Raw genomic sequence first — 25,482 nt, forward strand, 5'->3', positions numbered from 1 at the left:
CTGTGGCTGCAAGTATAAAATTAGAAAAAAAATCTATACAGTAGGAAATACAGACCATTAGAGTGAGTCCTGCATGGCACATCATTAGCCTGTGTCACTAATAAAGTACAGTTGATAATGTAAAAATCAGATATTTCAATAGAAAAACGGCTTTGTTCCAGAATAGTCCTTTAAAAAAAATTTTGGAATACTGTTAGTTTGCATAAAACAGCTAAACAAAAGATGAATTCAGAAGTCCAAATTTTGGCATGAGGTAAAACCATGTGCATTTATTTCATCTGCATTTTAGAATTACTAAGCATAAAATTAAATACGTTGACTGTAATGAATTCAGTCATACAAGTGCAAGTCTTCAGCTATAATGTATTTTATGGCAGTTTATTTAAAAAAAATGTACCAGTAAATCATAAAAGAGGGATCATGTCCATTTAACTTTTATTGAAGTATACAGGAGGTTTTCTTTAGAATCAAATATGAGCATGAATATATGGCCAAACGTAAAATCTATCAAATTCAGTGAAAATTTTCTGACTTTAAATAGGAGCTGTAAGAATGACCAATATATATTCTTTGTTACAACCGCCCTCACTCTACAAGTAAAAAAAAATAATAAACATTCAGTAAACATTCTTTCCTAAGGTAGTTTCCCTTATATAGCAGTGATTTATCCATTTCTTGTATACATAACTTTTTAAACATACCAATCAGTGGTTCTCACAATTGAAAAATAAAAGCACAAAAAAGTTTACACTCTTGTACAGGTAAATAAAAGATCATTTTGAATTAAACTGTATATCCTTAAGGGCATAGTATAGTTTCAATTTCATTACCTATTACATAATTAGCTTCTTACATACAAATATTGACATATTTGGCTTGTGCTTCAAAGCCTTTGTGTCTAGAAAGTCCATGTCATTGCAGCTCATAACTTGAAATCACTGGGGATATCTTTACTGCTGCTGGGTTTAACCTGGTCGTGCAACATAGTCTCTTCTGAACTCGTTGTGGCACTGCATTTTTCTGCGGAGTCATCAGTATCTGGATCCAATCCTTCAGGACAGGGAAGTTTTAGGAGCTCTTCCCGCAGCTGAGCTGTATGACGCTGAATATACAAAAAGAAGTCAGTGTTGAAACCATAGTTAAAAATTACTTTTCACAATATTAGAGAAAATAAGGCAAAAAATAGGAGTAAGTGAAAAGGTTTAAATAGACTATTTCAATGACTGGATAAGCTTCTCCCATACTCCTCTGTATTTAGGTTGGTACTTCGGAGTAATTAGCAGCTGCTACTGGGGACTAATGAAAGGTGGTAAACAGAATGGCAGCAAAGCCGCCTATCAGTATAAATGTGAGGCCTTATGTCTTGCAGTTGAGTCATGTCTGTGTTCTGTGATCCCAGCAGAAGCTGGCTTGGACAAGGTAGGTGAGACAGATGTATGGAGACTCCATTTTGAAGTCCAGTTACTTTGAAAGAATGCCAGTCCAGCAGTAGAGAAACGGAGACTTAAAAAATAGTGAACAAAATTCAAAATTCCACTTTTAATTACATGCAATATAGGTAATAGAGTCTTGTTTTCTGTATGGACACAAAATACACATATGATAGTACTTGGTCTAGGAGGGAAGAAAGCATTATAGTTTTATCTGTGTTGATAAAAGTTTTTAAAACGGAGTAAAGCTACTTGTAATGGGCTGCAGGTTTCTAACATTCTCCATTCAAACAGCTTATTTTATGGTATGGAATTAAGCTCTATTTGTAATGAAGGTTGGGCATAGTACAGTTTTATCAAAAAAAAGAAAACAGTTCTTTGAGGAGAAAAGATAAGCTCTTAAGTATTTGTGGACAAAATAGGCAGGGAAGGAACTACTTAAAAGAAAAACTTACTTGTAGAAAAAAGTACTGAAAAAGTGGCCTTTACATACACTTGATCTTGTGAAACCTTCATTTGTTTAGATGTTTTAAAGTTATTTAAGTTATTATATAATAACAAAGGGTTTTGTTATTATAAAATTCAGTCACTGAGCAATTTCTCTGTAATTTTGTTTGTCATTTTTGGAGTACATTATTGAGCGTAAAAGTATAAAAGCAAGTCTCACCTTAAGAGCTGCAGCATGATGGGACATTGTCCTGCCTACCCGTTTGTCACTGCTGTACTGCTGTATGTCAGCTATCCACTCCTCACACTGAGCCATGATCTCCACTCTTTTCAAGTAAAAATGTTTGTGGATAACCTATATGAAAATATTCAGAATGAAAGAACAGCACATTCATTGTTTTCTAAGAACCATACACTAAATAATACAAAATCTGCAAGTTTTAACCTAGCCATGTAAGTCCAAGTGGACATAAGGAAAAAAAAACTAACAAGTCACTGTAAGGGTTGGAACAAGCTGCATTTAAAAAAAAAAAAAAAAAACAAACTGTGGAGCTTGCGGTCCTTGGAGGGTTTCCAAGACCCAACTGGAAGAGCCCTGAATAACATAGCCTGAATTCAGTGCTAACCCTGCTCTGAGCAGGAGGTTGGCTTGGATGACCTCCCAAAGTCCCTTCCAATCTATGTGAATCTATGATTTTGTGAGTCTGCCACTTCAGCATTCCCTCATGCTATCTGGGGGAAGGGTAAATGAGTGCCAGAAATACAGTATCTCACTAGGCAAAAGAAACAGTGATAGCAGAGGGTTAGTCAAATTCCAGCTGAAAGATGATTTTACCATGGAGGATGATCTTATTATGTATGCACACTTCTGTTCACATAGGAGTAGGGTTACACAGATAAAACAAAGGATTTCACTGTTTCACAGCCCTATTGTATTTAGGAAGCAGAGGTAGGAAGCATAAGCCCCAGGTCGTCTTCCGTCACTAACTGCTTGCTGCCTGAACAAAAAATAAGGAAGCAGAAACGCTGTCAACTGTAGGAGCATAGAAACATAACACGCTTCTGCATAGAGAAAAAAATCACCAGCTGGTATAGAGGAGGTACAACTGCAGTTATATCCCCTTTGCAGATACAGTACCTTCATGGACACTGGAATTCCTAGACAATACGATTTGAGCTGCCCCCAGTTTCAGTGGGAACTAGTATTTAATCACATACTAGTTTTGCTATTTATGTACAGATTTGATTCCCCCTTGCCCCCCAAAAAAAGACTCCTCACAAAAAACTTGTGAAACTCTACTTAGTGTTGTCTTGAACAGATGTCTAAAACTCTGCCTGGTGAGAGAAACAATAAAATTAAAGATATTTTATTGAACACAGTCAATAAACTTGGCAATATTGCAAAATAACTGACAAAATATCTCTCTCTCTCTAGAGGTTAGAGACTTTAGCTATCTGCCTAAAGAAAAACTGCATATTGAAAGCATCATAGACTTCAATTCTGGATGCATTCCTTGTAGTCACAATGAAACTTGGGAGACCTCCCAAACACAACTGACGACTAGCAGTAAGATCTCTTGGGTCTACTTCTCATTTAAGACTCTGAAGGGAAGATAGCTTAGACTTGTGACGAAAAAAGATTTTATAAGCAGAAGGATGTGAATTCTTTCTTATGTCTTAAGTTTCCGGTTTGCCTTTCCTTTTCATTATTGAAAGATCATCCAACTGTTAAGGCATCTAACCTAACCTCACAAAAACCCTAGAGATCTAAACACCATGAAGAACCTAGAGATCCAACCAACAAGCTAGTCTCTCAGAGAAGTGCTTGGATAATTTAATTAAGAGCCATATTTTCACTTTGATGGCAACACAGCCTCAATCCAGCATTCTTCTAAAATACAGTTACTACATCAGAGAAAAATGTAACTGTTCATGATTTTTTAGAAGCAAACAGTGAAGTAGTATAACATTGTGAATAGTACAGATCGAGCTACTTATTGAGTGTGTCAACAGCCTTAATTACATTAAAGACTCCACTTGAAAAATTTTAATGCTGAAAGTAATGTTGTATGTTTGATAAAGATGACTAGAGGGACCAAAGAAATATCCTTCATGGTATAGAAAAAATGTGCACTGTATTTTTGTGTTTGTATTGTATTTAGTGTTGTCTTTATAAAGATACAGAATCAGTCTCAGTCCAGAAATGAGTTATAGTACTTTAGTGGAAGTGGACAGAAATGTGAAATTTGGTGAAAACTGTACTGTATTTATTTTTGGTATGTGGTTTAACTCAACTCACTCCTAGCTACAAATCTTTCTTGTAGGTAGCAATTTTAATTACTTTCAACATCTGGCTTTTTGTAACATTGTGCTATGCAAAAGTCATCTGTTCTCGGGGAATGTCTGTTTTTCCATTGAAACAAAACCATTTGGCTATACCTTATTACTTTACTTTGCTAAAGAGAGGAACGATGTCAGGTTACAGGTGCTTCCTTTATAGTAATAGTAAAAAAGCCAAGGTGCAGAGTAAGCACGTAAGTGTTGAGATGCAATGGAAGGAAAGGGCAAAACCAGTGAACTGGAATTCATTTATTTACCAAGTACTATAATACTGCATATCTTTCATTTCTGTCTAACTGAAGAGAAAGACTGAACATTACAACTATTTTTTAATTAAAGGAAGATATTGGCTCCCTGACAGTAATTTGAGAACTCTCAAGAATGAAATTGTTACATATAGCTAGAAAAAAAGGATATGTTAGCAGAGGTTATTTGACTAAGTATCATGACATTATCTGTATCAAGATCTTCAACTTATTGAGTACATTCATTTCAGAGTTAGTTCAGAACAGCAAAAATGGATTTCTTCATTAATTCAAAACTCCAGAGTATACAGCACATCCTTTTCTACCTGCACATGGATATAAATACTTAACTCCACTCACGCAGGTTAAGTGTCTGATGATTTCTTCTTCCCTAAAGCACTCTGTAATTTTAATGGGAAATGCTTTTTGCATTCTAAAGGATGTTTTTACGGACAGCGAGGAAGGGATGGGAGTCTACCCTCTTGCTCATACGCCATACCCAACAATGTGAGTAATCCTACAACAACCTACATTTTTCCAACATTTTAATATACAACCAATTGGGAGCTTGTTCTACCTCTCAATTTAGAAGTGGCAGCTGTTTCAGTAGTTCAGAAGAAAACTTGCTTTCCCAAATAGTTGCTAGTAGAACCATGAGATGACTTACGTTTGACCAACCATTTTGCATTTATTTATATGCACACAAATTCTCTTAATGCATCTTCCAGTCTTTTCTCCTCAAATCTTTGGCCATGCAAATTCAGGACCCAGACAATTGGACCTGATTTGATAAATGGATTAGACTAGATGACATCAAGAGAGGTCCTGTCCAACCTAAATTACTCAACAATTAAGTTTTGGTTTCTTTTCAAGAATGTAACAAATTAAGAACTTCATCTCTCTTGAATTGTACATTTTTTCAGGCAGTATGAAAGTGTGAAGGTTAGTATTGTTTTATCAGCATGAAGACAGTTGTTTTCTAAAAACACAGATTTCTAGCTTAGCACAGATCCACTATGGATTTTTCCATGAATAATGTGCATGCTGGAATTTGTTTTAAAATACTTTTTCAAAGTTGCATTATTGTGGTCTATTCAAAGTGTTCCCTAAGACTTGCTTCAAATTCGTGTTTCTTAGAGATGTACTTCATAGTTAGCCAATCAACAAACACTACTGTACAGGTGCTACCTGGCATTAAGAATTAGCCAAGTACATGAACTATATTTTGTCCAACTGCAAACCAAGTCTCCTTCTGGGTCAGTGCCAATCATCTGCATACATTCCCCTTTCCTACTAAAGGAGCTATGAAGTTCTATACATTCTTACTCACTTAAATCTCAAGAGTCAATTGCCTCAGGGAATAAAGATAGAAGAGAGATCTTACGCACAATACAGTGTTTCCAAGTATTTGAATTACTCTCAACACTCAAGCTAATAAAGATTCTTCAGGGTTTGTGTTAAAATGCAACTGGAAAAGGAATGTATTGTGAAACAACATAAAAAAAATCAATTCTCCTGACTACTCTGGCATAAGTATTTGCTTAGTTACACAGAACATACCTCCTTAAAGCATGGTGATGGATTTCTGATTTGTTCAAGCATTGCCCACTTGACTGTTGCCTGTCGTATGTTTCCATCATATTCTCTGGAGCTCTGGGTACCACTCGGAGTACCTCTTGATCGTTCATAGCCTGGCTCATTAAAATATGGTTCTGCTACTAATATTAGTGACTGGACAGACACTAACACCTGTTAAAAGAAAAAAAATAAACATTAACAGTGCTACTTGCTTGTTTTTACAAATATACATACTTTTGCTTACATTATACACGAAAACATTTCTACAGGAAAGTGCTGTAATTTGTAATACATAATACTTCGACTAGTTGTAGGGAATGTTCATTCTTTCAACCTGAAACCATTACTACATTTTAGAAACATAAGTAAGAAAGACATATAACTGTACATTTTATTCAAACAGAAAAAAAAACAAAATAAATGATAGGTTAAAAATACAAATATAAGTAAAACAAAATGTTTAAAGGAAGAGATGTCTGACTGCTCTCTTCTGTGAAATAAAATATATTATTTTCCAAGTTCTCAGTCAACAATTCCCAAACTTCCTGGGGTAAACTTAGTAACTCTTTTAATTCTGAATTAGATGAGAAAGAAATAAGGGAGGTGGCTGCTCACTACGAGTTTAACTACTGAAATTAATCTCAGGATGCAAGCTTTCTCATTTCTCTTTCATATGCATTCAATTACTTTAGGTATGTTTAAGCTGTTTAACTTCAGATTTTAAATGTAATACTTTGAGTGTTACATGGTATTAAAACAAAAATTCATTATTTTTCTTGAGTTAGAAAAATATTTTCATTACTATGTCAACAAAGTATAATACAGTAATAAGTGATAATTTTCCACTCACAATTTTAATAAGGTATATGTGGGAATAGATACTTCAGTACATACAAGGCATTTAACTGTATGTCCTAGTAATCCTAATATAAAACAAAGAATTACATAAATATATAGGATATTTGGGAATCCAAATATACATGTATTGCACACCTGTGATTTGATGGCTTGGTCTCTCATTTTTCCAATGTTAAAATGTTTGGCCTTGTCAGCTTTTTTTTGTACCTAGTAAGTTATGTTACATCTAAAAACCATGTTGCTAATACAGGTAGCTTTTTTTTAAAAAAAAAAAAAAAAAAAAAAAGTAAAGGAGGGATTTTTCTTATGGACTTTAGACCAAATCCCACAAGAACTTTAGATATTAAGTACTTTAGATATTAGAGTACTTCAAGTACAATGCTTCAGCTACCTGGAGAGTTTTGATGATCTGTGGCCTTTTCGCAGGTCCAGAACTAATTGGGTCTGGTTTTTTAGAATGTTGTATTTTAAGTATTAAGGGAAAAAAAAAAAAAAAAAAAAAAAAAGCTCTGGCAGAGAAGTTGGATACTAAGCAGCATTGTACTTTCTTGGCCTTAATAAATAGTTGTTATTCTGAAACATAATTTTAATGAACTAAAAACTCTAATCTGATTTTCCAGCTTCACTTGGGTCAGAAAAATTAATTGCTGAAGCATTTTGGGTGGTCTGACAATAGCTTAGTCTTTGAGCCAGAAAAAATATGTTCTGTTTAATTCTTTTTAAGCAATTTATATAATCCTACAGCTGTTTTCCATTTAATAGCTACAAAGTGTTTTTTCTCCCAATGTGTGGGGACTTTTTTCCAACCAGTCTCTTACTATCTTCACAAAATGAAACCCTACAAACACTGAAGTTGCAAACCTGAATGCTATATGAGATTTCTAACAATCAAATCTATTTTACAATCCTTATCCTCACCCCCCTTGTACAAATACTATCTGCAGTTGTGCAGATTAAGCTAAGGCCTGCATGAAGTAAAATCAACATTATTTTTACTGAATTTCTTTTACTTGGATTAAAGTTTCCCCTATAGCTGCCCATCCACATTAATTTTATAGTTACAGTTCAGAATTTTAGTTTCTCTCTGGATTAAATAGTTCAATCTTGGGAAATTTCACTTTGTAGTTCCTCCTTATTCAAGGAACTACAGCCCAGATTTCCAATTCAGACATTTTTCACCCTGTAGGGAGAGTGAATTTAATCTCCAAAGATGGAAACACCACAATCTCTCTTGGACTCCTTTCCTAGTGTTTGATGAAATGCTGAAATTTTCATGCTGAAATTTTCAGTGTCACAGCTTGTGTCAGTTGGTACTCTTCCTGTTGCTGTGCCTCTGCAAAAGGAGTCTGCTCCATCTTCTCTATACCTTTTCCTCTCAGGTACTGAAGACAGCAGTAAGATCTCCTCTTGGCCATTGGTCCAGCCAGTTTTCCACCCCTCACACCATATCTCACAAATCCCTATCTCCTTGTCTACAAGGAGACTTGGAGACTGCATCAGAGGCCTTGCTGAAGTCAACCGGCTGGCTCTGTGTGCAAAAGGCAAGCAGTGGCTGTCAACTCATTGTAAAAGGCAAGCAGGTTGGCCAGGCACTGTTTGCCGTGGCAAATCCATTTTGGCTCTTCTCAGATCACCTTGTCCTTCATGTACTTGGAAATAGCTTCCAGGACGATTTGCCCCGTAATTTTCCTAGATTCAGGTGAGGCCAGCCAGTCATCAGGAAGGTCCTTTGATCATCATGAGCTTTCAAAGATGATAGTGATTTTGCAGTAACACTGGCTAGCTCCCTTGGATGCACCACATTTGGTTCCATGGATTTATGGATCCAGTCAATCTAAATTCTCCTTACTTTTTCCTCTCCTGTGGGCAATTCCTTATTCTCACAGACCATCCTACTAGTTGCTCAGTTCTGGGAGAGCAAACCTTACCACTACAGTGAGTCAAAGACTTCTGCCTTTTGCATGTTCTTTGTCCCTATATTCCCTGCACCACTAAGCAGCAGGACCACATTTTCCTTAGCTTTGCTTTAGTTGCCAACGTACCTACAAATAGCCCTTCTTATTCCTCTTTATATCCCTTGCCACTTTCAAGACCAGCTAAGCTTTAGGTCTCTTCATTTCTCTCCTGCATGCTTGAGCAGTGAATTCATATTCCTCCCTCATAACACATCCCCTCTTGCACCTCCTGTGTACTTTTTGCAGTTGAGCTCAGGCAGGAGTTCATTGTTTATCCATGCTGGCTTTCTGCTAGTCTTGCTTGACTTCCCAACACTGGAATGGACCATTCTTGTACTTCTAGGGGACTGATCAACCAGTTCTCCAGGGCCATCTTGCCATTCAGGACAGTCTTCCATGACATCCTGCCAAGCTGAAAGCTGCTCTCCTGAAGTCCAGGGTGCAATTCTACTACGCTGAAACAGAAACTGTACAGTCCTTCTGGATCTGGAACAGAAAACCTATTCTGTACTATGAAGTAATTACTCCAAGGAAAGGAGAAATTCAGAAAATGCCATAGGAACCAAGACAAGCCATTGCAAACTTCAGGTTTATTATATCTGTGTGCTTATTTCTCAATACATTTCTGTGATGTAAAGATGAAAGTTAAAAAGACTAGTTAGTCAATTATCTAACATGTCCCCCAAAGTTCTCTGTTAATTGAACACTAATTGTAATTGAAGACACTATAGTTACACTTTATCTTTCTTCAGCTTTCTTCATATACTTAGCTTACTTGCAGGCTTTGGAAGAGTACCTTTACAGTTCTCACAAGTGTACTTCACCTTATCTGTCACAGTGTGGACAGCTGCTTTGTCATCACCACAAATAGCTTGTGATACATATATTACATGAGTTCCAGGAGTTATGTCATCTTCCAGTTTTTTTTTTTTTTTGCTTGTTTTGTTTCATATTTTTTAAACCAAGCAAGTTCAGGAATGAGCTGCATACACACAAAGCCACTCTTCAAGACAAGATGGATAGGAGCACTTTGAAGAACCTGGCCACTCCATAGTGTTTCTTTTACCAGAAATAACAAGTGCATCCAGATTCTGTGTGGCTCCTAATGTTCACGGCTATCCATTAATCTTGACAGCAAATGAAGTAACCTTTCAGAGCCATAAAATGCCACTCTACTGTAGAGGACAACTTGGGCTATAGCTCACCATATATGATCTCCAGACTTGATTACTAAATTCATGTATGTAAGAAAGCCATGCACCAAAGTGATGACTAGCATAAAATGCAAAAGACCATCTTTTTCATTTAACAGTTCTGAGTATCTCAAAAGCCAGTGCTTCAGTCTGTATTGACTCTCTACAGGACACAAAGTCCAACTTCTGCTTATCTATCCAGGAAACTCCAAATCCTTTATGAAGTCAAATCTGGCTATTCAAAGTTCAGCAAATGCTTTAAGCCAGTGTAAGACACACTGCATTCCTTCCCCAACTCTAAAGCCATTTCTGTCACTCCCCAAGGAGCCTCCCTTTGTATAACAGCACAAGGATTTGTCATTAAAAGACAGAATTTATCAAGAAAAGCATTATCTCTAGCTCGGTCTAATTGTAGACTGGGAAACCAAGACGTAAGAAATGAGGATGAGACTAAGTCAATTACTGCCAGAATTGAAGACAAACCTGATTTCTTTGAATTCAATACGCAGTTTTGCAGGGTACTTATAGAGCTGTCTTAATTCAGGAGTCATTTCAAGCATCTCAATTAAGACTATTTTGAAGTATATAGAATATTTGCGGAATTTTCAGAACATGTTTACTTTTCTGAAAGTAGAAATCATTAAATCATGCTTTATACTAAGAATTTGTTCCTTAGTCTATTAAGAAAGCAACCCTGGGTTTAAAATTAAATACTTGTAACAAAAATAATAACTTAATAGGTGACTGAGGTATTAAAGAAGAATTTGCATCAAACACATTCTGAAGCTGTTATCTATGAAAACCCTCTTAATTGGCAATATACTTTGCACTCATTTCCAAATGCTAATTAGATGGCCCCACGGAAAACTATGCTACCCAGTAACACTGAAATTAGAGAGCTCCTCTCTCTTAAACTTTTTTTTTTTTTTTTAAATAGGAAGTTATTAGTTGAAGCATCAAAATTTATTTGTAAGGCTATATTTCCCCACGCTGTACTGCTATCTAACTGTAGCAACAAGCCACTCTTCTTTGTTAGAGCATTCAGTCACAGCAGCCTGTACAAACATTTTTATGAACAACTCGGAATGCCTTTATTATACTGAAAATTATTGAAAAATGATACAACAGGCTGAAAACCCAAGCGTGCAGAAAATACATTAAATGATTGAAATGACTGGCTGACTTTGTGTATATTTACAAAACAGAAATACTATCCCAATTTTTTCTTTATAAGAAAAATCTACTTGCCTCTTAGGAAAAAATAAAGAGTAAGATAAAGTCAAAGATCTAGATTTCTTTGTGTAATAAACAGAGTGTCAGTTCCTGTGACAGTTAAAGCAATCAAATGACTAGGTGCTGTTGAAAGGATAACATGCTAACCCTCACCTATCTTTTTCTTCTAACTAACAAGGTATGTCCCTATAATGACACAAATGGCCAAAAATTAACATTACATAACAATTTCAAGATTTTAAGTTACCTGAAGTGCCTCATCAAACATCAAAAAGGCAGAAAGTATGGCACTATCCAAGCAATTAAATCATTTTGTTCAGTAGTTGCGCAGATCTTGCCCACAGAATCTTAGCTGGCACAAAAATTCCCATCATAAATTTGAGGGTGATAACAGCAAATCTTATAAATAATAATTGGGAAACTCTTTCTTCCAGCTTGGAAATTTCTTGTTCTAGTAAGCTATACGGGAAAACCTTAAAGTACCTCTTAAAACATTCCTCTCTGTAATCCAAAGCTCATTGTTAAGGATCAAGTAAGTTAATACTCTAATTTATTTGAGAAACTAACCTGTAAAACTTGACATTAGAAAACAGTTTACAACTGAGGGATGAGAAAGTGAAAAAGCATTTTGAATAACAATTTTTTGATCACCAGTAACAGGTCTGATTTGCAGGAAAAGACTGCTGTTTCACCTAGGTACCTTGCAAAACCTTTAAGAGCAAACTTTTGAAGTTTTAAAGTACTGCTACTGTGACTATGGCATTAAATGACTTCCAGTGCAGTGAAGCTAGAAGGTGGTTCAGTGAGGTCAGAGTTTAGCACTTGAGTGTGTTCCTCATAGTCATCCTCACTGCAGGCTTCAGAACTGCTTTGTTAGCATTGGCTTTATTAAAGCTGTTGTTTACAAAAGCAAGATCTTAACACAGCTGAACAGGATTTCTGTAAAACTGAGGCCACTTAGGCCTACATATCAATAGAAACTCTATGATAAGACAAACCTCTATAAGCCTTTCTTGTCTATGGCAGTGTGTCCCCTATGCTAGTAACCTACAACAAGAGAGCTGTGGGTGGCCAGAGGACACCAAAATCACTTGCAATGCAGGACGGCTGTCCTAAATAACTTCATGTTTTGTTACATTTCAGTACAATGTAAACAGCAATGTATGCTCAAACTAATAACTACATAAAAATGGTCTGCACAATTACTTAAAAACTACTTACTCTGTATAAGCAAGAACTACAGAGATATGTAACTGCCAGTCATGAAAATTCTACTCTTGGAAGCTTTGTAACAGCAATGAGAGCGAGCGTGCATGCGTGCATGCAAGAGCAAGCGCGAGAGAGCGCGAGTGGGAGCACAGGTCTGAGCTGATTTCATGTTAACAACACTGCCTCCAAATCTGGGCAATTGTTAGATCATTTTACAGCATGTATTTATCATATAGAATGTAAGTATATGTTTGTATGATCAGTGTATAGTCTTAGACATTTTGGCCTGTGTAAAGAAAACACCTTTATGAAGTATTATGAAGAAAACTGAGCAACTACTTGCATTCAAGTCAAGATTCCCATCTGTGCTGAGCCTTAATCAGGATAAATCTCCACATTTACAAAAGCACAAAAGTATAGAAATATGCACCATGCTCCCAGCTTCCCTTACAGATTTATGCTGGTGCTCTGATACCTCGAACAACAAGTATCTATAGCATTATATGCCCTGGTTTTCAAGTCCAATTCACTCCAGCCAGGTTGCATGTGCTTCTCTGGATTTCTAATCTCATTGCACAGACATCAGTCAGCAATGTGCAATCGACTGGAAAGGCTTCTAGTTCTTAATAAATTGGTGAGGGGTAACTCTTCATTAATTCCTTTCATATTTGAATGTGTCACATCTTATTCTGTTACAAAAGTTAAACTAGTTTAATTACCAGGAATTCTGCTGTGAAGGTTTTCCTAGGTAAAACAGATTGATTTTTACTGCTAAGTCCCAACATTTGTCAAAAACAAACTTAGTTGTGTTTTGTTTCTTTTTCTTCCCTCTCAGTTGCTCTAAGGTGAGCTTCATATACATGAAGCAACTTTTCTCAACCTTCCAGCAAGATAATCATTTGCAGATACAAGAAAGTGAGCACGGTCGTGCTCTGGCAATTTTGTATACTGCATGTTTTCAGTTTGAGTTCTGTCAAATCCATGTTAATGGTCTATTTATTCTGATTGTAGCTGCTAAATATAATTGCCTAGACATAAGTAAATAAAGATTATAGTATTCCATCACAGCTGCTGATACAATGAAAGGATGTTTACACATGGAAGAAAAAAAGTCCACCTTCAAAAGGTATGACTCATTGCTAGACATTCACAACATACTAATTTCATCCTTACAATAACACCACATTTAAATGACAATGAACTGTTACAAACTTCCCTGCAGCTCTTTCACTGTTCTTTGAAGGACTAATATTTCTACTCTCACTTGTGAATCGGATGCAAGTTTGCTTTGCTGTGTTCTGGACTCCCTTGAAATCATGCTGATGTGGTGGGCTTTTCTGTCTTCTAAATAGCATAATTTACTAGTATAATTTCTGCTTGTTGACTTGGAACATAGGTGGACCAAGCTCAAGTCCACTTGCAAAATACTGCGTAGACATAACTTTAGATGAACCTGTTACTAGTGACAAAGCAGAAATGTCACACTAGGATATGTTCAGGATATTTGTTCTATTGTTGCTTATTTGAGGGAAAAATCTGGTTTAAAAACACTATAAAGAAAGCACTAGGACTGACTAACCACTTATTACTCCTAAATGATATCCACTGAAGAGAAAGAAGTAGTGCTCACCTGCAAAAAACTTGATGTCTGAGGATTCCACTTCTCTTCCGGCCTTCCATGCCACGTGTTAAGTATGCTTAAACATACCTGGAAAGGTGACATTATTAATACCACAGACAAACATTATGATAAATTTGTTCTACTTGGGCTGAGCAAATAATACTGCATTCTAAAAGACAGATTCATTTTCTATGAAGCTCTAACTTGAAACAAAAATAGTGTGGATAAGGAAGAACAGCATGCCAATAAATGAGCAAAACAAGGTATACAACATCTTTTTAAGGAAAAATTATGGATTGTAGTGGCTCCAGAAATAAAGGAATCATGAATAGTATCTGATTTCTTACTTTTTGCATTAAATACTGTTCTCATGCTTATTTTCAAAAGAAAAAAAAAAGAAAATAAAAAAAAAGAAAAAAAAACATTCCACAGGTGGTTTCTGGTCACATAGTCTATCAAGGAATTGTAAACATCCTTAACTCTTATGACTGATTTGGAATTTTATAGTAAAGTCAGTGGAGCTCTTGAATTCTATCACAAAATGGAACAATCAAAGGGAGTATAGTGAGAAAGAATTAACAGAAAATATGGAGAGGAGAGTATTCGCCAAGGCTTAATGCTAGGCACAGAAGAAAGGGAAGTCTCCAGTCTGAGTTACACTGTGTGTGTACTTTTAACAGAAAACCCTGGGCCTAATTCTAGAAGACAGCATTAGAGCTTCTGAAAACAGTGAGCATGTCAGCCTATGGATTAAATTTTTATACTAAAAAAGGTGAAGGAGTGCCTTACTGGTATTCTTATCTAAGAGAATGTCACCAAAGCCAGTTTTTGGATTTAGGCTTCAGTGGAGACATGTACATAACCATCTGTGTAGCTCTACAGAGAATTTCACATGTGCCTAACTTTTAATATAAACAGAATAGCATCTCCATGGTATACATGTGCTCTTTTGATAGCTTTTGGAGCCTTTAGAATGAGCCACAACATACTAAAGAGATATGGTATGCGAGGGGATGGCGTGGGGGGAGTAAAGGAGGTATGAGCCTGCACTTCCATTACCTTTACCTGATCTAAAAGTTTTGCTTAAAAAGTTGGACACCCATATTTTGTAGTTGCCTGTTCTTCTATAAAGGATACCAAGGTTAAGGAACGGCTTTCTCTATCTTCCCTTAAGAAAAGGTGCAAAAAGCACTTAGCAAACACAATCAGTTGCACTTGATATGAAGGACACTTTTTCCATGGAAAGTACCATGGGTATTTCAGCTAGTCAGAATAGATTTCTGCCTGTTTAACTTAGCAAGGAAGATGGAAAAAGAACATTTCTCTAGGTCAAAATTACTTCATTTTTGATGGTCAAATCCAGTTGATAAAGGCTTTAAAAATACACAAGCTCCAAGACTATTCAGAAGGGAGAGCATTTCCATTCAAAACTATGAAATCAATTTTCACTTCAGTTTGAAGACAAATTTTAACAAAATAGCAAGCCCAGTCCATCCACTACCTCAAAGGATGCAGGTGAGCAGTTGCATTTTGGAAAACTCACAGGGTCAGCAAACCCAGAGTATAAAATGATATGCCTCACCCTGAAAAAAGCACCTTCTCTATAGGTGAAGAGGAGATACTGGGTAAGACATGCCTCTGGTCTCAAGCAGTACATCCATTCTTAAATTGTTTTATCTCTTGGATTCAGAATTATCATACTTAAGATACAAAAAAAAAGGGGGGGGAGGGACAAGTTCCATCGATCTCATTTTCTTGCCATCAAGCACAAAGCAGGGTAATAGAAAAAAAGACATAAAAATCTATATTTAAATTTTACATTTATGTGCAAGAACAAAGTTCACCTACCTTGCCATCGTTGTAGAGATTTGGATTAAATCTAACACTGTGGCCTCCAGTTGTTTCCAGATTCACAAGTGGAGGGGAATTAGGATAGTCTTGTGGAAAATATACATCAAATTCAAAGCAACCATTTGCATAAGGGGTATCTGCAGGACCAGTAATTAGAACCTACCAATGTTAAAAAGAGAGTGTTCAGAAAAAAACCACTTTAATTTGTCACTCTATCAAGATTTTGATGATTTACATAATAAATTTTATTTCTGCATGCTGCTTTTCAGAAAATACCATTAGACATCATCATATGCAGTTTGTTCACCTTGATGCAAGTGAAGCCCTCTGCTAATGTTCATTTCTCCAGCTAGATTACAAATGGCAAGCAAAATGGAAGGAGCTAATTCTACCTCTTATTGCATGTTTTTAATAGAATTCTGTCATCAAATTTCAAGTCCAGACATATTCAACATACTTCATATCTACTGCTTTTAACAGACTTAAATGGTAGTACCGAAAGATACACTTTGACCTTAATGGCATTGCACAATTAAAGCTTTCCTTTCAGAACTGCTGAAGAGCGAACCCTCTTCCTGTGAAATCTCCTCAGCTAATAAAGTCCTCTACAGGTAGAGGGAGCTTCCCCCCCTGCCCTCCCAGTAAAGCTATTGAGAAACTGAGAAATCAGTGTCAAACTCTAAAGTATCACTTTTTACATACACTTAAAAGAGCTATATAAAGCTTAAATAGAAATAAAATTGGAATGATAGAAGTCATATGAAGATTTTAGAGGGAGAATGAGCACTGAATTAACCAGAGCTATTAGAAACTACTTATAAAATAGTGTAAGTTAAAAGACAGCAATTAAAGTATAAATGAAATATTTCTGATTTTTCCTAAGATTCAAGGCACTTCAATAATTTATATGGCAAGCTCAAAGAGAGAAATCAAAAATAACTTTGCCTCTTTACCTTCATAATGTCAAGCCGTTCCTCATCACAACGTACAAAGACGCTGGATGAAGATGAGAGAGGCAGAGATGTTGAAAGAGTCACAGCTTCTTGAGCAAGACGTCGGGCTCTGGCAGCACTGTTGGCGTCACTTGCATTTTTCACCTGAGACATGTAGTGGTAATTTACTTTAAAAACCAATTTTCCATCATCATCTTCAGAAACCATTTCAAATGTATCTAGAACAGAAGAAAATTCCATTGCATCAGGGGAAAAAGATGAAGTTATTAATGAATTAGTTTGGGATAAATATTTCTGAGTACTGAAATTAGGGAAGTTTCATTTGCATCATTAAAAAACCCTCATATTTTGTGAGTCAACAGTGATCACAGAAAACAAAAGTATTAACACTCCTGAGTCAAATGAATTCCTGCAGCTAATTTACAAGCTTTCATATGCAACTTGTCCAATGTAAACTACTCCTGATTTAAAAAGCTACCATCTACTCCAGACCAGGAATACAATGATACTTATGAATACATAATAATGCTAGTAATGGATTCAGTGTGAAGCGGAGTGCCAATAGTATTTAATTTTGTGGTGGTTGCAATGTTACTAAAAGATCTAACAGATTAGAGGCTAATTTTCTATAATTGTTTAGCAAAATCTGTAGTTCGGCTGCCTGGGTAAAAAGTTACTATTATGAACTTCCCTTACTGCCCTTCCCTTCCTTCCATGTTTGTGTAGAAAATCCTTTGCAAATGCTCACAAAAGCAAATAAACATGATTGCAAATGCTGTCAATGCAACTTAAAGAAAATATTCATAGAACATGCTTTTGCAGTATTTTTTTACAGCTTTATTAGGATGATATAGTATTAGGTTTTTTTATAAAATTTGAACATGTTTCTTTTATTGCCAAAATAAGCACTCATTCCCATCACATTTTCCAAATGCAACATATCACACCTTCTGAGAGGGCAGAATGAAGTTTACTACAGCTTCATTTTACTTTAAAAATGCATTTCGATCTGAATTCCATTCTATTTAAAAAATAAAAGCTGCATTTTTAACAAATATCTATACAACTTGGAATATAAGCTTTCTAAAAGAAAATCTACTAACATTTGCAATAAAATTTGAGGACTGAAAAATCTCACATGTCATTACTGGAATGAAAACATGAATATTACCATTGAATTGTGTAATCTGCCGCTTGAACTGACCTAGTGCATGCTTAATACATTTCATATTAGTTCAATGAACACAAATTAGTTGGTAAACTAAAAATACAGACTTGGTAATTTTCCATGTGTGAAAAATATCACTGCTCATGTAAGTATATAAGTTAATAATTTTAAAAATAATTTGGGGTTCACTTTAACTGATTTTCTATTTCTTAGGTATCCGCTTTCTAAATTACAAATTTTCACACTTCTCAACTTACCAAATTGGAGTTTTTTCATGACAGCCACATACTTTTCTTCAAGAGACCGTAAAACAGACAAAGGCTTGGGCTTCACAGCAGCCTTTTTGGAATATTCAGCCATCTTCTTTTCTGTTTAAAAAATGTGATTAATTATTTGCAATTAATCATGTAATTTTTAGACAAGTACACCAAACACCTGGTGGTTTATTTAACTTGAAATGACATTTTACCTTTGCATTGTTTGCAGAGAACTCAGAAAATTGGAATCATTCATAACATACAATTTTGTTTTTCTCACTGCTACATATTTCATTATCTGGACATTTTTCTCACTATTAGGTATTTCATTATCTGGACAGCTGAAAGTAGATAGTAAGCTCAGAAATTATTCTTGACTAGCACTGCTATGAGTGGTCAATTATTGTTACTTCTAATGATTTTTTAAAAAATGAATCTGACATATGCTTCCTCTGTGGATGGATATTCACACAAGCTTTTCTGATGCACTCTCTAAAATCAGTAGTTTCTTATACACTCCTTCATAAAACTCACTTCACTGATTAAGCTATTTAATCCTTTGTTTACTTTACTAGACAATCAAATAGTCCTAATAGCTGCAGGTTCAGTCCATGACATATATTTTTGTGCTGTATTCATTTAGTTAAGTGTTAAAGTTAAATCTTGTGAACTGGATTAGCAGCAAAGTATTATTACTAAATTTTTTTTTTTTTTTTTTTTTTTTTTTTTTTGGCAAAATACAAGATGCTACGTAGTTGTAATGAAGGCTGCAGAACGTACTCTACCTTGCTATTCTTTAGCCTGATCTAGATTTTAGGAAGACTAACACGAGGTTCCACACACCTTTGAGAATGTAGTCAGTAGCAGAGGTAGAAGGGAAGTTTTTTTTCTTGCTTTTAAGCCAATTTTTAAGTTTTCTGTTAATGAATATATTACAAATAACTGTTACACAGTTCTTATAAAAGTATATCTATTTTACCTTGGTTTGCTTGGCGCAAACTGGTAGTAGCAGCATAAACTATCTCAGCAGTCTTTTGGATGTCTGGTACCAAAAGTGTCAGTCCCTCTGGTTCTTGATCAGAAGTATCTGGTTTTACTCCTGCTTTAGCTTTGTCTTTTTTAGACCTGTGGGGTTATTTTTGGGGGGAGGGGCAAAAAAATAGGAGATAGCATGAAGGGATTATCATTCAACAAAATGCATATTGGTAAAACTTACTTATGTTTTAAGAGCTATCATAAATGTATACAGTTATTCTGTAAAATTTAAAGATTTTAAAGCCAACAGTCCAAAAATAATTTTACTGAAATTTCTTCAAGGTTTTTGCTTTAAGGCCCAAACAAGATAAATAGCCAAGAAGCACTGTTTTTCTCTTTCCCACTGCCACTTATATCAGCAAAGGAGAGGGCCATTTTTGCAAGAAGAAATTAGCAAATTAATGCTTTGGTGTTCCAAACATATTTATTTTAGCAGCAACCAAACTATGTCCTTCTTGTATTTTAAACTAGACTGAAACCATGCATAAATAATGAGCCCCTAAAGTAGTTAACAGAGGTGGTTATGGTAATACTGGAACCTAACATTAGGTTATACTGTACCTAATCAAATGAAAGTTCCTCTAGAGTACATTAATAAAAAAATTCATTTCTGTAGTGTGGTGTATTTTCCCTGTTTCAGATTTAGTCCAAAAGGCTATTACTTGCCCATTGCTGACTGAGCGATGCTGAGCTTTCGGGTCTTCTAAGTTAGAAGGCAACTATCAAGCCCAAACAACGTGCCACAGAACTAGAGAAATGGTCAAAGACAAAGAAGCAGCAGCAGCTGCCTCTGCCATTTACGCTTTCTAAAATCACCATCACTGTCTTCTTCCTTGTGGAAATCTAGCCCCGTGCTTTTAAAATATCCTAATAATTGTGTTTCTAAATCTATATTGAAGCGCACTAAAGCTCACAGACATGCTAGCAGCCATCAGTCCCAGGAACAGTGTACAGATACAGTACTGCTGGCGACTGATGTAGAACTCCTGTGGAAATTTTGTCTACAATGAAATGTCTATGAGTTTATGAAAGAAAAGAACACATGAAAAATGATGAAAACGTGATTGGTCAAGGTACTGCAAGTGAAATTACTTTTTTTTTCAAGACAGTTTTCTTTTAGGGCTTTAATTTTCCACCTGGGAATACCAGCCTCTTCTCCTCTTACCTGGTCTTAAAAGCAAGAAACTAAAGAACTCTTTAACAACTATAATGAGTTATTGAACATAAATAGCATGAGCAGACATGCAGTCTTTATCTAGCTGAAGTAGTCAAAAAAAAGCAACCAGCTGCTTAAAAATAAATGCAAATTCTCAGGATCAATAATTTAATTTTGTTTCATTCCTCCTGCTTTTCTGGAGCAGGTAACACTTCAGCACTTTAGAACTATCAAGAGAGAACATGTTTTCTTTTTGCCCCCTTTCCTGCCAATATGAAAATTATGAGGAAAATGGAGAGAAAACAAACGACCCCCCCCTCAGAATGAATATCTACGTTACGGGTTGGCAGAGCAGCTCTTCTCTGCAACCTGTAGGTTTTCGCAGCTTGTGTCACAGTTTTACGTTACTGGGTTGAGTTCTGAATCAGGCCAGAATTCAGAGTATGTAAAGGTAATTCAGGAAGCAACTTGCAGGAGTAGTTTCGCCTTAGATGTGGAAAAGAAACCTGGTATCGTATCTGAGCTCAATTCTGTCTAGTCAGTGATTTTAGTCCCTTCCTTAAGGAGCATAAGGTAAGCTGGCATTACTACCTCCAAAATCAGACATTCGGCCTTATCAACATTCATTTTCCTCACAAAAATTACGCTCATGAATTGTAATGGCTAATTTTTTTCTCTTCTCTTTTGGAAGAAACCCAGCAGGCACTACTATATAACTTGTAAGACTCCTGTTAATAATGACCTTTATTTTAAAATTATTTAAAGTATTATTTTCCTCATTTTGCCTTACTATTACCTTAGGTCTTACTTGACCTAAATCTTTTGGTGTCTAAATGAAAATACCAACATAACGTGATCAAGTCCTGCACGGTCAATAAGAAGCCTGCTACATGACCACCTTCTTTACTTACTTAGCGTTGTAATTTGACCTCCTTCTTTAATTACTTTGTGTTGTAATTTAGAGATTATTTAACAGTACTTTACAGTTTCTCAGTTTATTTACAACATTTACAACATCAACATGTGGCAAATTAAACAGTTCCCTAGACTTTGGATGGGAAAATCCGTCAGAGTTTCCCCAATGGCATGTACTTTCCCACTGATTATAATTTACAAATTTCACTCAGTTTTGCCCCTCACAAGACACCTGAGGCAGAACTGAATTTCATTCTAGGCATGAGCTAATACGCTTTTTTATTTCTTCAGCAGAAGACGACCACAACAGCACTTTCTAAAATGATATCCTTAACATAAGGCTCATTACTATTACTCCTATTAAATAAACCTGACTTTTAAAAAATTAGATTAGGTACACTAAAAGATCAAAATCTCTTATGAAACACCTTCCTTGGAATTCCTGATGGAGGAATACCCATATGGAACAACAGGAATGAACAACAATGGTTATAAAGGGGCTGAGGCACATACGTAATTCAAAGCCTTATGAAACAGTTAAAAGGGTTTTACACATAATTGGTGAACAGAAAAATCTTAGAAGAATACAACAAGTCAACAAAGGACACCAAAGCATCCCTCCAAGTTGTGTATGATACACATACATCTCAGGAGGGCAAGGAGAGTCTGAGCTGGAGAGTCACAGTTGCTGGGAATCACACAGGCGCTCCTAGAAAAACTAAGAATGAGCAGATGAAATACTGAAATTCAAGTGATTAGGATGGTAAAATCCTTCACTCCTCCGCGCTCTAGCAGCCTGCATATAAATTTATGTATGCAGCTAAACTAATAATATTATTAAACTCCTCAGCTTTAATTATGTGGTTTGGAATGATATTCCAGAGAAACTCATGAATAATAAACTAAGGTAGAATACATAATCCATATGAATATTTTCCAGTATATTTTCTCTATTCTTATAAAACTTGTACATGTCACTTATACTGTACTTTTCTGCCCTCCAAGATTCTGTGTGTGAAGCAACACATATCAGTTATTAAATACAGGACAAACCTGTTTATTTATCTAGACTTTATAATTTTTTAAATGGAGAAGTAGCCAAATATTTAATATAGATTCAGAAACTTCCACTTACAGTTTTGCAACTGTTGAAGAAAAAGCAGACAAAATCATGCCAGCTCATATTTAAAGGGATGACAGTCACTAATATATTTGCTAAAAGAGACAGCAGAGTACATGCTAATATTTTAAACTGTTAATTTAGCTTGCTTTGGAAGATGACAGCCTTCTTTTTACATCGTGCTAAATGAATAATGAATGATATCCTCCTAAGGCAACTTTAATTTTTAAAGCCAATACTGATACTTACTCACCCATGCCTAGTACTTTAGAGGTAAATTTGATGATACAGAAGATGCATTTATCAAAGTATTCACAAAATAAAGCCAATGAACCAGTCAGACCCTTCTGTACAACAGTCTTATATCGATGTTCATTTTGTTGGGATAAAACTGCCATAGTTCTGCAACCTTGGTATCGTTCAACTCTAATGGCCTCCCACCTTCTGTGTGCTTCCACAGATACCAAACAGAAGCACGTTCCCTCTAGCAAATCACAGATTATTAAACTATCCTCTTGAAAAGCAGTGAAAATGAGTAAGGGAACATGCCTTTGTAAACAGAACAGTGCTGAAAGCAAGCAACCTCCCCCGAGATGGCTCCAGACACTCCTCCTTGGAGCTCTGAGCAGCGCCTTCCCAAGAAGCTAAACTGAAGCACTCCAGACCAGCAAAGACTGCAGGACTGCCTTCTGCAACTAAGCATCAGTTCCGAACATGAAATTGAGAGTGCATTAATAAAATTTTTTTTGCTTTGTTTTTTAAGTTTGGGAACCACATTAGAAAATTTTTGTTTGTAGACCGCAGTGTTTCACATAGTAGCTCTGCAAAATAACACTAATGACAACAAAAAATACTTAGCAGGGAAAATGCCTCAGACATGCTTGAATGTATTCTAAAATCTCCAGACAACAGAAAAGCATCCACATTGTACAAGTGTTGTACACACAGCCTGAAACAGTCAGACAACCTTTGAACTGTGCTGGGTTAACTGTAAGTAGCAGCATGACAAACAACAGAAGTGTGAAGAATTCAGATCTTCCTGAAGCAGTTATTACCTGTGTGACGAGAAAATCTAGCTAGAAATTGAGACATGCCTTTGCTATACTCCATATTATATTAATAAGCCATCAGCTTATCTTAGAATCTAAATTTATATTATCTTTGAAAAGAAACTAATTTTGAGATTGTACAGAAAACAGTTTGACATGTTTGTCAAATTTAACAATTTGACATGAAGTTCACGTAGTAGACAGCAGTTCAGATGAGCCTCTTTTGTGGCACAGCATACAAAGCCAGTTCCCTACAGCAGAGAGTAGAGCTGTCACAACAACCAAATGTCTCAAACTCAGCCCTCGTGGCAACCTTTCAATAAGCTTGTCCACTAAAATTAGTGATAGCTTTTGAATTTTTAGCAGTTTATCAAAAAAAAGTGACAGATTATCTCAGACCTAAATGGCTTCTTCATTATCCAATAGTTTCTTGATTTTTCAATAGAATATAGTAGGATTTGAAAGTAAATGAAATCAAATGCTCACTAGAATCTAAAACCAAATGGTCTCCCTCTTAAATTCTGGATCCAAGTGGACAGTCTTGCTCCACCATGGAAATGACATTTGACATACATGTAAATGAACTGTTCAAATAGAAGTTTTGTCTTTGAAAGCAGATCCCATCCCTAAGTTATTCTCCTGGCATTTGACTTAACAGGGACAGCAGATTGTCTCATTTAAGAAATTCATGTCAATGCTTGCTTATATTGTTGACAAATCTTCAACTAAAATGCTGAGAACTAAAAAAACCTTTCCACCCTAATGATTCAAGGCTGTTGGTGTTTATTTTTGTCTATACATTGCTTTAAAGGCAAACTGTATTACACTTACACTATGCAATGAAAAACAAGATTTTTGTGCTGATATAGCAAAACAATACAAGAAAGTTATACTAAATCTAGCTAAACCATCTGTGAAATATTTATTAAATTCTTCAATTGTTCAAATAATGCTGATTGTGCCTAGAACTCTTCTCAGTTTTTAGATCTCAAGAGTCTGAAAAACTAGTCGACTTTTTTTTTTTTTTTTTTTTTTTTAAGTGTGAGTAGTAGTTATCATGTGCCGTTCTCACAAGGAATATGTTTATACTTTCCCTCGGGAAAGCGAGGAGATGCAAATTTCCATGATTTCCATGTCCATTAAATCTAAAGCTATCTAACAGATAATCAGATAAAGTAAAAAATAGTAACTGTGGTGAATAATTTTATAGTATGCATAAATTTATATTGAAAATAGATTACACAGAATTATTTCCTATTTTAAGACAACTACATATATTAAGATCAACATGTTGCCAGGAAAGCACAAGCTAACATTTTTTGATGGTCAAGTTGGATGGGCATCCAACATAAAGAACTGTTATTTGTCCTTCCCAATTGTGTTTCTTTTTTATTAAGTCAGAAAAAAAAAACACCCTATGAATGATAGGTATACTACTGCTTTGCACGCAAGACTAGAAATCTCAATGAAAAAAAGATTACAAGAAGTTGCGGATGGTTCCTCAGCTACTGGAGAGAGTTCTCTGTAACAGCAGATTCCTGCTCACAAAAATCTGTCAGTTGGTAAATGTTCCCAGTTTATAGTGAGACGAGGAACAGGCTATACACGCCTTCTTTTCATGATGTATCATGAAGTTATACTAACGTTCTTTCATGATGTTTCAGTACAGGCTTTGGGACAGCAATAATTTCTTCAGGGATGTTATTTCTCAACACCTCTCTCTCTAAAATTAGAAACATGCAAACAGAACCAAGAAATAAATTAACTGCTGGAGGCAAAAATTAATAAAAGAAATTAAAATTTGCATTTGCCTTTCCAACTCCCTCAAGTCCCTTCAGTCAGGGCACAAAAGGTTGATTCAGCCATTAA

The 25,482-nt window shown here is 35.6% G+C and overlaps 1 protein-coding gene across 5 annotated transcripts in view; it reads right to left on the reverse strand.

The window, feature by feature from the left end:
* Nucleotides 1-418: 418 nt before the first annotated feature.
* BIRC6 (baculoviral IAP repeat containing 6) overlaps nucleotides 419-25,482 on the reverse strand; it is a 192,248-nt gene continuing 167,184 nt past the window's right edge. For all 5 annotated transcript variants that reach the window (XM_062572049.1, XM_062572052.1, XM_062572053.1 and 2 more), the window contains 8 exons: nucleotides 19,318-19,463; nucleotides 18,339-18,449; nucleotides 16,914-17,131; nucleotides 15,958-16,119; nucleotides 14,119-14,196; nucleotides 6,023-6,211; nucleotides 2,098-2,232; nucleotides 419-1,102 (listed from right to left, as the gene is read on the reverse strand). In XM_062572049.1, coding sequence (XP_062428033.1) covers nucleotides 923-1,102; nucleotides 2,098-2,232; nucleotides 6,023-6,211; nucleotides 14,119-14,196; nucleotides 15,958-16,119; nucleotides 16,914-17,131; nucleotides 18,339-18,449; nucleotides 19,318-19,463 — 1,219 coding nt within the window. In that variant the 3' untranslated portion in view covers nucleotides 419-922. The remainder of the gene's footprint in view (nucleotides 1,103-2,097; nucleotides 2,233-6,022; nucleotides 6,212-14,118; nucleotides 14,197-15,957; nucleotides 16,120-16,913; nucleotides 17,132-18,338; nucleotides 18,450-19,317; nucleotides 19,464-25,482) is intronic.

The sequence above is a fragment of the Rhea pennata genome, chromosome 3 (genome assembly GCF_028389875.1).
Source record: "Rhea pennata isolate bPtePen1 chromosome 3, bPtePen1.pri, whole genome shotgun sequence".
NCBI classification, from domain to species: Eukaryota; Metazoa; Chordata; class Aves; order Rheiformes; family Rheidae; genus Rhea; species Rhea pennata.